General features: G+C 33.9%; 1 protein-coding gene and 1 long non-coding RNA gene across 3 annotated transcripts in view; both read right to left on the bottom strand.

Moving 5' to 3' along the window:
- LOC311084795 (CD48 antigen-like) overlaps positions 1-16,213 on the bottom strand; it is a 76,208-nt gene that overhangs the window by 54,430 nt on the left and 5,565 nt on the right. Inside the window, exon 6 of one of the 2 annotated variants that reach the window (XM_084117080.1) lies at positions 14,435-14,922. The exons of the other annotated variant lie outside the window; for it this stretch is intronic. Within the exon in view, the coding sequence (XP_083973206.1) occupies positions 14,878-14,922 (45 nt within the window). The 3' untranslated portion in view covers positions 14,435-14,877. Of the gene's footprint in view, positions 1-14,434; positions 14,923-16,213 lie in introns of those variants that run through there. 2 annotated transcript variants of the gene reach the window in all.
- LOC311085423 lies at positions 2,942-5,052 on the bottom strand. The gene is made up of 8 exons (XR_014606820.1): positions 4,797-5,052; positions 4,381-4,486; positions 4,179-4,282; positions 3,980-4,071; positions 3,784-3,866; positions 3,583-3,678; positions 3,379-3,487; positions 2,942-3,076 (listed from the first exon to the last, which is right to left on the bottom strand). It is a non-coding gene; the product is annotated as an uncharacterized lncRNA (long non-coding RNA).

A 16,213-nucleotide genomic window follows, 5' to 3' on the forward strand; every position in this document is an offset into this window, starting at 1 on the left:
TGATATCAACAACTGAATTTCAACTAGTAAAAACTATAATTGTTGATATCTGTAATTGTATTTTCACTAGTGAAATGTCACCATAGGCTGCCATTCAAAATCAATTGTTGATATCAAGAATTGATTTCTTACTAGTTAAAATTCCAGTTTCACATATCAGAAATACAATTCTTACTAGTAAAAACCTTTATTTTTGATATCAAGAATTCAATTGTCACTAGTTGAAATGTCTATTCTTGATATCAACAATTTAATTGCTACTAGTAACAATGTTCATTTTTGATATCAATAATTCCATTTTCACTAGTGACAATGTTAATTTCTGATATCATGAATGTGATTGTTACTAGTAAGAAAGCCATTTTAGATATCTGAAATAATATTGATATCAGAAATACATTTTCAGATATCAAAAATTAACATTGTTACTAGTAGCAATTAAATTGTTGATATCAAGAATAGACATTTCAACTAGTGACAATTGAATTATTGATATCAGTAATTGCCATTTTTACTAGTAACAATGTAATTCTTGATATCAACAATTATATTTCTACTAGTAAGAAATCAATTCTTGATATCAACAATTGATTTTGAATGGCAGCCTATGGTGACATTTCACTAGTGAAAATACAATTGTTGATATCAAGAATTCAATTGTTGATATCAAGAATTATATTTTTGATATCAAGAATTAAATTGTTGATATCAAGAATTCAATTGTTGATATCAACAATTACATTTTTGATATCAAGAATTACATTTTTGATATCAAAAAATGTAATTGTTGATATCAAAAATGTAATTCTTGATATCAACAATTCATATCCCGGAAATGAATAAAAGTTAAAACGGCTTGCCATAAATAGGCAAGCCGTTTTGACTTTTAATCATTCGCAGGATATGAATTCTTGATATCAACAACTAAATTTTCACTAGTTAAAATGATTGTTATTGATATCAGGAATTAGATTTCTACTAGTAACAATGGCTATTTTTGATATCAGGAATTACATTTCCACTAGTAACAATGCTAATTCTTGATATCAGAATTTACATTTTCACTAGTTAAAATGATAATTCTTGATATCAACAACTGAATTTCAACTAGTAAAAACTATAATTGTTGATATCTGTAATTGTATTTTCACTAGTGAAATGTCACCATAGGCTGCCATTCAAAATCAATTGTTGATATCAAGAATTGATTTCTTACTAGTTAAAATTCCAGTTTCACATATCAGAAATACAATTCTTACTAGTAAAAACCTTTATTTTTGATATCAAGAATTCAATTGTCACTAGTTGAAATGTCTATTCTTGATATCAACAATTTAATTGCTACTAGTAACAATGTTCATTTTTGATATCAATAATTCCATTTTCACTAGTGACAATGTTAATTTCTGATATCATGAATGTGATTGTTACTAGTAAGAAAGCCATTTTAGATATCTGAAATAATATTGATATCAGAAATACATTTTCAGATATCAAAAATTAACATTGTTACTAGTAGCAATTAAATTGTTGATATCAAGAATAGACATTTCAACTAGTGACAATTGAATTATTGATATCAGTAATTGCCATTTTTACTAGTAACAATGTAATTCTTGATATCAACAATTATATTTCTACTAGTAAGAAATCAATTCTTGATATCAACAATTGATTTTGAATGGCAGCCTATGGTGACATTTCACTAGTGAAAATACAATTGTTGATATCAAGAATTCAATTGTTGATATCAAGAATTATATTTTTGATATCAAGAATTAAATTGTTGATATCAAGAATTCAATTGTTGATATCAACAATTACATTTTTGATATCAAGAATTACATTTTTGATATCAAAAAATGTAATTGTTGATATCAAAAATGTAATTCTTGATATCAACAATTCATATCCCGGAAATGAATAAAAGTTAAAACGGCTTGCCATACATAGGCTGCCATTCAAAATCAATTGTTGATATCAAGAATTGATTTCTTACTAGTAGAAATATAATTTTTGATATCAATAATTACATTGTTACTAGTAAAAATGTGAATTACTGATATCAATAATTCAATTGTCACTAGTTGAAATATATATTATTGATATCAACAATTGAATTGCTACTAGTAAAAATTTTCATTTTTGATATCTAAAAATGTATTTCTGATATCAATATTATTTCATATATCTAAAATGGCTTTCTTACTAGTAACAATCACATTCATGATATCAGAAATTATCATTGTCACTAGTGAAAATGGAATTATTGATATCAAAAATGAACATTGTTACTAGTAGCAATTAAATTGTTGATATCAAGAATAGACATTTCAACACTGTAAAACCCAACAAGTTAACTCAACTCAAACCGATTAAGGAAACTAATTGCGGCAAACCATTTAAGTTTTAAAATAAATACATATGAGTATTGTGAACTTATATATATTGAGTCATATTCACTCATAATTTAGTGTTCGTTTAGTCATTCATTTTGAGTATATGTAACTTGAATATTTTAAGTTCATTCCATTAAACTTTTAAAGTAATTTAAACCATTTAAACTAACTGGTTTGAGTTCATTTAATAAATCTAATCAAGTCATAACAACTATATAGCTACTCAAATGGTTTTAGGAAACCGATTGCGGTAAATGATTTAAGTTGATTTAACTCAAATTAATAAAGTTTTATAAGACAAAGGAAAAACATTGGTATAAAGCAGGGTTCCTCAAACTCGGTCCTGGAGGGCCACTGTCCTGCACAGTTTAGCTCCAACCCTGATCAAACACACCTAGCTGTGAGTTTCTAGAGATCCTGAAGACATTGATCAGCTTGCTCAGGTGTGTTTGATCAGTGTTGGAGCTAAACTCTGCAGGACAGTGGCCCTCCAGGACCGAGTTTGAGGAACCCTGGTATAAAGAAATGGTCAAAGAAAAGGATGCAGTTATTAATAGTATTTATTGAAAAATAATTTATTTTACAAAAGGTTCTCAGTGATGAATGTTGTGAAAGATGGTCAGTCAGTCTCCTCACTGTCCAAAATACAAAACTGCACATGACTTCTGTCTGGCGAACTGTGAATAAACAAACAAACAAAAAAAACATTAATCTTCCACTGACAAAACTGGTTTACTCACAGCATAAATGCTAGAATAGAGGTTATGCGTGACGTCACCGTCGGCTAAGTGGCAAAAAGACTGAGCGGCAGCATTTGTTTTCACTATAAAAACACACAAACACATCTAAAATGGAAAAGAGCTTTGAGATTGACAGTACAACTAGATTTGACAAGATCCAAAATGACTTACATTGCATTTCAAGGTGCACATTTTACATTCTTATCAGTTCTCAGTTCTTGCTTTCCCTGGGAAATTACCTTTTTCTTTAGTTTTTGCCATGTGAATGACAGTCACTGGAGGATAGTCAGTCAGTCTTCTTACTGAAATAGATCCAAAAATGCGCAGGACACGTTTGTCTATTTTGAACTGTGAAAAAAAAAAAAAAAAATTAATACATTTTCCACTGACAAAAATGTAATTTACTCACAGCATAATAAATAGAATAGGTCAGTTTGTAGTACCTTTTTCTTTCATTTTTGCCACGTGAATGACAGTCGATGTGGAGGATAGTCAGTCAGTCTCCTCACTAGACCCTAAATTGCACGGAACACGTTTGTCTATGCAAATACGTGAGAAAACACAAAAATATGAATTACTCTTACACTGACAAAACTGTAGTTTACTCATCATTATAAATGAGGAAATATGTCAGCTTGTATTACCTTTTTTTTTTTTCGTATGAATGACGGTCGGTGGTTGATAGTCTCCTCACCGATATCCAAAATTGCCCAAGGGACACATTTGTCTATGACAAAATGTGAGAAAAAACACAAAATATTAATTAGTTTTCCACTGTCAAAAAATTGGTTTACGTTACTCACAGCATAATAAATAAAGGAATAAGTCAGCTTGTATTACCTATTTCTGCAGTTGTTGCCATGTGAATGACGGGCGGTGGATGGTAGTCTCAATCACTGATAATGATCCAAAATGGCTCGGGACACTTTTGTCTAAGCAAAAATGTGAGAAAACACACAGAAATTAATTAATCTTCCACTGAAAAAACTTAAGTTTACTCACAGCATTATAAATGAAGAAATAGGTCAGCTTGTATTACCTTTTTTATTTAGTTTTTGCCGGTATATCGGTCGGTGGACGATAACGTTATAGCTGCTAGTCTCCTCACAATATCCAAAATTGCGCGGGACACGTTTGTTTACGCTAAAATGAGAAAACACAAAAAAATATTAATTTTCCACTTCTGTGGTTTACTCACAACATAATAAATAAAAGAGTATGTCAGCTTGTATTAACGTTACCTATTTCTTTAGTTTTTGCCGTGTGAATGACGGTTAACGTTAGCACTAGTGGAGTCAGTCAGTTTCGTCCTCACTGATAAATATCCAAATTTGCGCGGGACACGCTCTGTAAAAATGTGACAAAACGCACACACATATAAATTACTGTTCCAGTGACAAAACTGTCGTGTACTCACAGTACAACTAAATTACTGCCGCTGATTAAAAAAAAATCTCTAAGTTAGTGCTAAATGCAATGTCGCGTTGGCTTGGCGTTTCTGTGACGTGACACAAATGGCATAACTTAGTCTTATTACAGTAGTTATAGTAGCCTACGTTACTTTAGCTAGTCGGTCTTCTTAAGATGAAGAGTAACGACAATACAACGTTAAACGTACAAGTGCTCTAAAGAGGACGAAGCATTTTGCCGTGCTTACCTGTTAAATCTCTCCATGGCCGCCATTCTGTTCCGACTCCGAGTTACTTCGTGTGTGAGCTGAGCTGTGGGGGATGGGCAGATTGAAATAAATACGCGGGGTTTTCGGTGCGTGAGGGAGAACGCCGTAGAGAGACCTAAATGTAGGCTTCAAATGAAGCAGAACATGTTAAATGTATGTATTTAAGTGTTTATTTCATCTCCTTATACAAAAGTAATTTCTTGAAAAATAAAATTTAAAAGCTAAAATAACAAATAGGTTATTCATAACTTATTCGGTTTAAGTTCTGCTTAATACATTGCAGTTTTTGAGTTAATATCACATATTTTATTAAGTTAAACTAACTTTTTTTTAAAAATAAGTTAAATGTACTCATTTAGTTTAGTAACTTTCAGTCTTAGGTTTTACAGTGAACTAGTGACAACTGAATTCTTGATATCAAAAATAAAGGTTTTTACTAGTAAGAATTGTATTTCTGATATGTGTATTCAGAATTTTAACTAGTAAGAAATACATTTTTGATATCTGTAATAGTTTTGTCGCCCTTTTAACATTTAAAACACATGTAGGATATGAATTGTTGATATCAACAATTAAATTGTTGATATCAACAATTGTATTTTTGATATCAACAATTCAATTCTTGATATCAACAATTCAATTGTTGATATCAAGAATGTAATTGTTGATATCAAAAATACAATTGTTGATATCAACAATTTAATTGTTGATATCAACAATTGTATTTTCACTAGTGAAATGTCACCATAGGCTGCCATTCAAAATCAATTGTTGATATCAAGAATTGATTTCTTACTAGTAGAAATATAATTGTTGATATCAAGAATTACATTGTTACTAGTAAAAATGGCAATTACTGATATCAATAATTCAATCGTCACTAGTTGAAATGTCTATTCTTGATATCAACAATTTAATTGCTACTAGTAAAATGTTTCATTTTTGATATCTGAAAATGTATTTCTGATATCAATATAATTTCAGATATCTAAAATGGCTTTCTTACTAGTAACAATCACATTCATGATATCAGATATTAACATTGTCACTAGTGAAAATGGAATTATTGATATCGAAAATGAACATTGTTACTAGTAGCAATTAAATTGTTGATATCAAGAATAGACATTTCAACTAGTGACAATTGAATTCTTGATATCAAAAATAAAGGTTTTTACTAGTAAGAATTGTATTTCTGATATGTGAAACTGGAATTTTAACTAGTAAGAAATCAATTCTTGATATCAACAATTGATTTTGAATGGCAGCCTATGGTGACATTTCACTAGTGAAAATACAATTACAGATATCAACAATTATAGTTTTTACTAGTTGAAATTCAATTGTTGATATCAAGAATTATCATTTTAACTAGTGAAAATGTAAATGCTGATATCAAGAATTAGCATTGTTACTAGTGGAAATGTAATTCCTGATATCAAAAATAGCCATTGTTACTAGTAGAAATCTAATTCCTGATATCAATAACAATCATTTTAACTAGTGAAAATTTAGTTGTTGACATCAAGAATTCATATCCTGCAAATGATTAAAAGTCAAAACAGCTTGCCTATTGCCATTCCCAGGATATAAATTGTTAATATCAAGAATTATAGTTTTTACTAGTTGAAATTCAATTGTTAATATCAAGAATTATAGTTTTTACTAATTAAAATTAAATTGTTGATATTAAGAATGAACATTTTTACTAGTTGAAATGTAATTCCTGATATCAAAAATTGCCATTGTTACTAGTAGAAACATTATTCCTGATATCAAGAATTATAATTTTAACTAGTGAAAATTGAATTGTTGATATCAAGGATTCATATCCTGGAAATGAATAAAAGTTAAAACGGCTTGCCATACATATCCGCATTGTCCCTGGTTTCCGCTCGTGCTGCCATGGCAACCAGAGCTATGAAGCAGAGCCGTCTGATAGTAACCAAAGCGACTGACGCGGACAACTTTGTAGTTCGCAATGTCTATTTGCAGGCTGTTGTTGTTTCGTTCAAACATTATGGACCATGGCAAGCAGACTTTGGATAAAAAAGGAGAACTAAAATGAGAATCAATATCAGCGCGGTGTTTTCGAGATGCCGAGAGCTCCCATAGACAGTATATAAACGAGAGGTCCACGTCCGAGACTTCGACCGCTCCTACATGTACTTTATTAAACAGGTGAGCACATTTACATAAAACTAATCAATGTTTTATAGTTTAACAATGATAAAATATCAGAATATGATCTGTATGTTATGCTAATGTTGATCTATCTTACTGCTAGTCTCATACAGACAGACTAACACATACATTTCAACACATTCAAAATCAAGTTTAGTGTGCTAGTGTAATGTTAGACCAAGTGAAACAGCCCTGCGTTACCTCACAAGTTTAATTTGTCTAATAAACTGACCTGTGAGTAGTAATTCTGCGTGTAGTTCGGTAGAATGAAATGTCCATATTCCTTTTATATCCGCGGGAGTCGCGTCGCGTATGGAGCTGATAGCTGTCTCTTAGCAATCCTGACCTGCTTCATATGTATTCAGTCATCCATAAACATTATTAGATCGGTCGGCTTGACGTTGATGACAAGATCCATAATTCTTTGCAAATGTTGCGTCATCAATCTACGCCTTTGTTATTGTAAATAGGTTAGCGACCCCTAGTGGTGAAAAATGCTATACTGTACATTTAAGTTATTCATTAAATTATATGTTATACATGTGCATGTGTAAAATGAGTACGGTCAAAAATTGTCTCCTTCCAGCATCCAGTTTCAGCATCATGAGGAGCGTCACTGTGACTGTTACTGGTGAGTGTCATTTAGTCATTCAGGGCACTTGCAGGTTTAGAAAACAGTTGTTAAATCAACCTAATACAATTTTTTTTTTTTTTACTTTTTGTGAAGTGAATATCATACCACCTATCATACGTCAAAGTGACAATTTTCACTGTTACTCTCACAATCATGTGATGTTTTCCAATGTTATTAAAGTGATAAATTACCTAAAATTAAAATGATCCTATGATTTACTCCCCCTCAAGCCAGATTACAAGAATATTAAATAAATAATTATAAAACGAATAAGGTGGTAGCACAGGCAAGTGTCTGAACGACTGCCTGCTGAGCATTTCTGCTTGCCGCCCCTCCGACAGTGCCATTGCGAGTATAGCTGCAGGGTCATCAACCGGGAGCCACCCTTCATTGAGGTTTCGCTCCATTAATCCCGGAACATCTCACGGTGGTGGAGCAGCTGACCCTAGGACCCTTGCTTTCCCCACGCCTGGTCCTTCCTTCTTAAGCAAAGCCAAAAGCTTCCTGCTCAGCACTCGGCCAGGTCTTTCAGAGTCTTTCTGAGTTTGGGGCCGGTGACTCCCGTGCTCTTCAGGAAGCGCTGGGTGGATGCTTTCCACGAACCCCCTACAGACAACCTCCACCAGGTAGCTGACAGCTGAGCACCAGCTCACAGTACTTTGATGCTGTTTGAGCTGCTGTTATTCAAAAACCCACCAGATGGCACTATTATGTAAACAGTTTCATTCAACGGATGACCAAAGTTGAAAGTATATCTTTAAAATCAGCTGCATTCCATTAATAATGACTGTCTGTCTTTAAATTGCCGTTCAAAGTCTATTACCCGCTGCTTTTGCTACTGCTGTTCTGCTGGTGGCTGTTTGTTCCTGTTGCATGGACCTTCTAAGTCAGAACGGTGAATATTACAAACAGACAATTTAACACAATGGAAATAGATTTATAGTGGGAAAATATTTTTTAAAGCTGCAGTCCATAACTTTTTTGGTTTAAACATTATCCAAATATTTTTTTGAGCAAGTATAACCAGCCAGTGTTCAAAACGATCTTCTTGCCTTAGCTCGATTCAAAACGTTAAGCTTGTAATAATGTTTTTAATGCCAGTGGTACTGGTGGATTTCCACGGGTAATTCGAGCGTGTCTTTGCGTCATTACGTCACATCTGAACACATAGAGAAGGTGCTACTGCAGCTTTAAAGAAAACAAAAAATGTCCTTCTAATTCACCAAATAATAATGTGTTTAATTGAGTATGTTGTCGAAACAGATGACAGGATGCAGCGCAGCGATCGGATGAGATTAAATCGCCACTGAATCTGTCTCAGACATCTGTGGAAGTTAAGTTTCCTCATGTGTGGTTTCATTCAGATATCATCACATACGAAAGTGCACTGCTATTTCATGGTTTAAGTTAAAAATAAATTTATACATGTATTATTATTATATTAGTTGTAGTATTAATTCTATACTTGTTTATCTCCCCTTGATGTCTATGAAAACATATTTTACATTTATTTATTAAAAGTTTTTAAATACCTTGATTTGTATAAAAATGTGTATCTGTCAATAAGACAAGGTCAGATAAAACGATTACACCTGACATTTCTGTCCCCTCACTTCTGAAATGATGGTTACGCCCCTGGATCAGTGAAGCAATGAAATAAACATTTCTGTTCTGGCATAATTTGGCCTTGGTTGCATTGTTTTTTTTTTTTTTTTACTCAAAATGTGATTAACATCTACATAAGTAGATGTGTTAGGGTATTTGTTGAGGCAACTGCAATTTTTATAGTGGAGGAACGGAGTGAGGCTGTTCAGGCAAGTGCAATTTTTACTGTATTTTTATGGTGGAGGACTGAACGGCGGTTTAATCTGGAAACCGGACTGGGCAGGGTCAGGGTGAACAGAGCAAGGCCGGTTGCGTGAGTCGTCCCTCATGGATGACTGCCGCTTTACTTTCATTTTGATTGTTTATTTCATCATTAAAGTTATGTTGATCATTCACCAGTTCCCACCTTTCCCTAACCTTGAACTCTGCTAAAGTCATTTTCTGGACGGACTGTCATTTTAGTTGACTCATTTATGGCAGAAACATATTTGCATGATGCCTCATTCAACCGCTCCAGACATTGGAATGTTGCATCTGGCATCTTGAAAAGGTCAAGATTTCAAATGATCCAATGAGTTTTACCAGATAACAAAAAAAAAAAAAAAAAAAAAAAAAAAAAATTAAATCCCAAATAAATGTGGAAAACCTTTCACAGGTGAGCATGTGCTGGTTTGTGTGCATGTATGAACTAAACATTGCAGGTTTTATGGCAGATTTTTAATGTCACTTAACGCCTTTATATTTTTGTATTGTGTTTTGATCAACTAAATCCTATGAAGATCTACAGATAATCATTCATATGTATAACTTGCAGAGCCTCATTTGCATTTCCCTGTCACCAGATAAGGTTTGCATTGTTTTTCTGTTCTCTCTGTTTGCAGGGTGGAGTCAAGCGGCAGATTCTGTGGGTTACCTGATGAATCAACTGATAAAAAAGTTATGTGGATGTCGCTTGAGTCTTGTCCAACACCAGTTTTTGTGTATTCATTTGTTATTTTTTCTCTTTCTTTTCCTGTTTTGATGATGTTTGCTTAATTCATTTATGTATTACCTTAATAAATAAATATCTACTTTTGGGTTTAATTAATTTCTGTGTGTCCTCTTTGTTTGTTATCCTCCCCTGAGCCATCTTTATTCCAAATGAAGATTGAAATGAGTTCAAGGTGTAAAGTTGTAATGCACCTCTGAGTCCAGAGTCAGACCATAGACTGTAAAATATTGAAAACATGTAATTCATTGAAAGTATTTGGGATGTGCTGGAGAAGACTTTACAGAGTGCTTGACTCTTGTATTGTCACCACAAGATCTTGACCAAAAACTAATCCACCTCTTTTGGTTGAAATATATATATTTTTTTTTTCATTGGAGAGGTGCATACATTTTGGGTCAAGATATGTTATATACCTATTAAACAATATAATTATGAAAAGAATTTCAGTTGCCATTTGGTCGTTACATTTTATTTAGCTTTTGATCCCCTTTAAGTTATTATAGCAGGTCACTTCAGTAAAGCTGACACAGGTGCAGAGTCAAAATATTTTTTTATTTATTTATATTATTTTGGCAGATCGGATAGTCTGCCTAAAGTGTCATTTCAATGGTGACCTGGGGCCTATACCATGAAGCCGGATTAGGTGGCTAGCCAGCTATGTTTCAGCTTAGTTTCCGCCAACCCTGGGTTTTAGGTAGGCCTACTATGAAAGTAGCTCGGCTTTAATCGGTGTTCGTTGCCATGGTGCGCTGCACGGCTAACCTGCTCCGGGGCAGGTTATGTTCTAGATTCGAGATCTCAGACTGAAGTTTGACCAATCAGCTGAGAGCAAAGAAACATATAGGTGACGTAACTTATTCCAAGTGTCTGTTGCAATGACTTCACCTTTTCTTCCAAATCCGGTGGACATCTCAGTGTAAATTGTTTGACGAGCACTTCGTAGAAAAAGAGTTTTTAGCCAGACAAAATCCCCTTGCATAGGCTAAAGATACAGATTTTCCGCGGAAGGATTTTTTTTTATCTTTGCGAACTTCTTGAGCCTCACATAAAGAATTTAACACGTCAAATGTATGCACTGACTGTACCATAAATGGTATTTCGTTGCGTTTTTTTTTTTTTTTTTTTTGCGAGTGGTACATTCTTGCACGGTGGGTGACGCACAGAAGCTAGGGGAAAACATATGTTTGTCGAACTATTCTCAAGGTGGTCCTCGCATGAAAAGTATCATTAATAGTATTCGCCGGACATTTATCGACCATGTCCATAAAAGAGGGATTTTAAAAAATTGCCGGTAAGATATATTGATAGGGTGACATCACATGAACACATTTTTATTATTATTTTTTTTTTTAAAAAAAGCAAATGTACTATACAATATAATACATGTTAAGAATTATTTTGAATCTTTTTTATTATTATTATGTTAATCTTATGATATATGGATTCCCTAGAGTTATTGCAACATGTATGCAGTCTATTGCTCCAATCTCCACTGCTCTAGGGGAACATGAGGCAGATTATGTTAATAGGAAGTCCTATCACAGCCATAATGTTCAGGTAGAGATGATGTGAATATGTGAGATGATTATTTTCTGTGAGATGAATCTTTAAATTAATAGTAACATTAACAGATATAACAATGATTTACTAAACATTTCATCTGCAGACGACTTGTGGTCATGAACATATATGATCAAAGTTTGGATGCCAAATGGCCTGGCTCCAGTGCTTGACTCACAAATTTTCCGTGAGTCTTTGTTGTGTCAGCACAACACAGTGAGGAAAGCAAGTTAAATTTGGTACAATACAAAACACTGTTAATTTGAACTGAGCTAGAAAAACCTACACAATAACCATAATGACCCTCAGACAGGGCCACAGCCCCACTTCAATGTGGCCCTAAGTAAAACCAGAGTGAAGATCGAGATGACCTTTGGCCTCCTAAAGGCACATTTCAACTGTGTTCGGCCCTTAAGAGTCACCAGAGCGGGCATCACAGATAGTGGCTGCATGTGCCATTCTGCACAATATAGCCACCAGTAGAAAGGAGCGAGAAACACCACAAAACCAGCTTCTCCCCGATGAAACTGACCCGATCACACTTGACCACCCAGCTGGTGCAGATGTAGATGCAATCACCATACAATATTACACTTAATAAAAGCACATTGAAACTGCAGATATGTCTCAAACTGTTTTATTGGTTTTGTGGGATGGGAAGGAGAAAGAGACCAAGAGAAAGTTGCATTAATAAATATTCATACTAAAGTGTTACTTGGTTAAATAAGTTATACTATATATACTATATAACTATATCCATGCTGAGATCAGTTTTATCCAGCTGTTTAATTTTGTTTGGAGCCTCCTCAGCTCACAGTCCAGCTCCTTTAGTGAACAGTCTAGTTCAAGACTCCTTTAGTGTGCAGTCTAGTTCAAGACTCCTTTAGTGTGCAGTCTAGTTCAAGACTCCTTTAGTGTGCAGTCTAGTTCAAGACTCCTTTAGTGTGCAGTCTAGTTCGAGACTCCTTTAGTGTGCAGTCTAGTTCGAGACTCCTTTAGTGTGCAGTCTAGTTCAAGACTCCTTTTGTACAGGGCCCTGACTGAGTCTGTTTCCACCTGAAACTTAATTCCAGCACAAACATGATCATTACTGGAGGCTCATCAAAATCACAAAAAGTTCCTTGACTTCCTACAAACACAGGACTGACTGTAATTTATGTCAAGGGTTTTAAATCCTTACACATTTCTTCTGAAGCCCATTGAGGTAGAGGCCTCAGTTTCTGGGGCAGGTTGTGAAAAATCCTACAATAAAAGAGATGTGTAAGGGCCAGTCCCTTTTTTATGCCACTCATTCAAATGTTTTCCATAATAAAAAGCCCAGTGCATTCACATCAGAAACTGTCTGAGAACACACAGACAGAGTGTCTTCATTTCCTCCACCCTAATAAATAAAAGTAGGCCAATGTAAAGCATAACTGTTGTAAAGCAGGTTATGTTTGGTGTTCTGTCTGCTGCACACTGACCTCTGTGTGGGAGACTGTGTGTGTGTTTGCTGGCTTCAACAGGGACACTGTATTTCCCTCTACTGCAGAACATACAGTCAGCCATATTTAAAACTTAAAAAAGTAGTAATGTATTGCACACGTACCCAGTGTTACTTGCTAGAGGAGCCAGCACCAGGGTTAGATTGTACAGCACCTGTGATCCCATCCATAATCGGCCGTCCCTTATTGCCTGCTCAGAGCCAACTCCTCCGCCAGTGTATTCTGGTTTTCTGAATTTAACTTTCTCCAAAAGTCTTCTCTTGCTTTGGCAGCAGAGACCGTATTGTTTCGAGCTTGAAATACATATTTAAATTCATCGTAATTATGAATGATTATCTCTTGCTCCTCCACGGAAAAATCGCGACCCGCGATTGGTTGTTCAGTGTCGACGTCACTCTTTTATGTGCACGCGCGCGTGGAGTAATCATAGCCTGAGGATCAAAGCCTGAGTTGACAGAGAAAGTTGATGAGCTGCATCATGGTACCAATAAAGCCTGATTGCATCGGTTTGGTTTTGTCAACTTAAAACTAATCCTGTAACCCCGAGTTTGTTCAGCTACCTTCATGGTACAGGCCCCAGGTGTTATTCAATGGCAACAGTGAATTAAATAAGCCGATTTGTTTAAATACTGATTCATGCAGTAAGAAAACACCACGTTGCTTAGAGGCGGAGCGGTTCTGTGGAGTTTTAAACTTTTTTTTTTTTTTTTTTTTTCAGCAAAACAGCAAAAAAGAAAGAATATTTTTTTCCAGAAAAACACTCTTCCCGTGTGATATCTAGTATATCATATGTTATATAATAAAATTATCACACACATGGGCTTTTTTACACTATTTTTAAATGGGTCATTTTTTTATTAATTTTGATGTTTGTGAGGTGACAGAAGAAAGTAGGTCTATCTAAATGTCAGCGAAGGTTGGCTGGTTGTGGGTGTGCAACTTGTAGGTCGCAGTTGAATACATGTGGATTATGGCAGTGTACAGACAAGAGGCAGTTGGGTTAGACTTTCTTCCTCCTCTTCACAAACATCAAAATGAAAACAAAATGTATACATAAATGCATATGACCATAAATAAATGTGAAAATAAATAAATGAAAAAATAAATAAATCAGGGAAAAATACAATCAAATAAGGGGAAAAAGTATACACTTTTTTTTGTACATTTCTTAATATGTTTATTTGTGTATTTATGTATGTATTTGTTTTTAATTTATTTGTATATTTGTTTATTTATTATTATGTCAGCTTTGTCATTCCATAGTTGGTTACACTTCAGACAGTGCACTTTACAGATAGGCCAATATAAATGAACAAAATGAACATAAAAGATACACGGTACAAAATAGGCTACAGAATGTAAAACAATAATAAAGATTGTAAAAAAAGAATATTATTGCCAAAAAAAAAAAAAAAAAAAAAATCCAAAAATACTGTGTTGGGTCAAAAATGAATTTACATGTGCATTAAGCTATAAATATCATTTACTAAATTAAACTAACACAGAAAACACAATTGCATTACAATAACAACACATGACAGTGCAAAAAGCATGAAACTAAAGTTAAAACATTGGCAGAGAATTAATGTGAACTGGTGCGAGTCATTTTTGGGAGAAATTTTCATACACATGCTCCTTCTTTGATTTCTGCAAGGAAAAATGCAGTCATATTATTATATATATTTTTAAATTGGCTTTAAATTTAAATACCTTATAATGAACTGTTTCTGTAAAATAACTTATTTGACCAGTCTTCGTTTTAAGATTTGAAAATTGTAATTTATTTTATGTATTGTTTAATGATCGCTGTCGTCTGTAATGTATAATCTATATTTTTATTTGGAGGATAGTCTATATTTTCTAGTTCTTTCACAAATCCACGGTAACTTTACAAGCCCAGCCTCTAATGGAACAGCATTCTATTGCGCATGCGCGACTTTACCTGCTACTCCGTGAGTACCACTGCATAAAGTTGATCTCTGCAAGATGTCTGTTAAATTCCAGATAGCAACGACTATTTGATGTGCATTTTACATCTGGTAGACGTATTTTTAAGAGTGTTTGCTCATCTGCAATATGTCTATAGGACGTTTCCTGTCAGATGTCAAATAGACGTTTAGAAGACGTAATGATTTAGAATGTATGTTAAACTGACATCTTCTAAACGTCTATTTGACATTTGACAGGAAATGTCCTATAGACGTATTGCAGATGAGCAAACACTCTTAAAAATACATCTTCCAGATGTGAACACACACATCAAATAGATGTCTACGTGATGTACGTGTGCTATCAGGGTATTGTTCCTTGTTCTAACCCAGATAGCACACATCTATTTGATGTGTGTGTTTACATCTGGAAGACGTATTTTTTTTAAATGTTTGCTCATCTGCAATACGTCTATAGGACGTTTCCTGTCAGATGTCAAATAGACGTTTAGTCTTTAAGATGGATTTAGAATGTATGTTAAACTGACATATTAAAGATATCTATCAGATGTTAATAATCAGCAGATGCTTTCCAGATAAAGTGATCTTTAACAGACATCTTGCAGACGTATGTGTGCTATCTGGGAATGGTCTGTCTGGAAGATCAGACTTGATCAATTCAATGATAATCAGCATGCTTTTTTTTTTTTTTTTACAATCACAATAATACCAACATATCATTTATTAATAAATAACATATTGCGCTAGTTTAAGTAAAAAATATAATTTATATTTTATAGCTGACAAATCTGCGGCCGACCTTTCACTTCTGGAGTCACAACAGTTAAACTTAATGCGCTAAAGGATTAGTTCACTCCAAAATGAAAATTTCCTGATAATTTACTCACCCGAATGCCATCCAAGATGTAGCCTACTAACAGAAAGTTGACTGACAGTGACATGCGGATTTGTAACAGGTATACGGTCAGTAACGAGTATTTTTATTATGT

This window comes from Abramis brama (assembly GCF_963993115.1).
Source record: "Abramis brama genome assembly, chromosome: 6".
Classification (NCBI taxonomy): Eukaryota; Metazoa; Chordata; class Actinopteri; order Cypriniformes; family Leuciscidae; genus Abramis; species Abramis brama.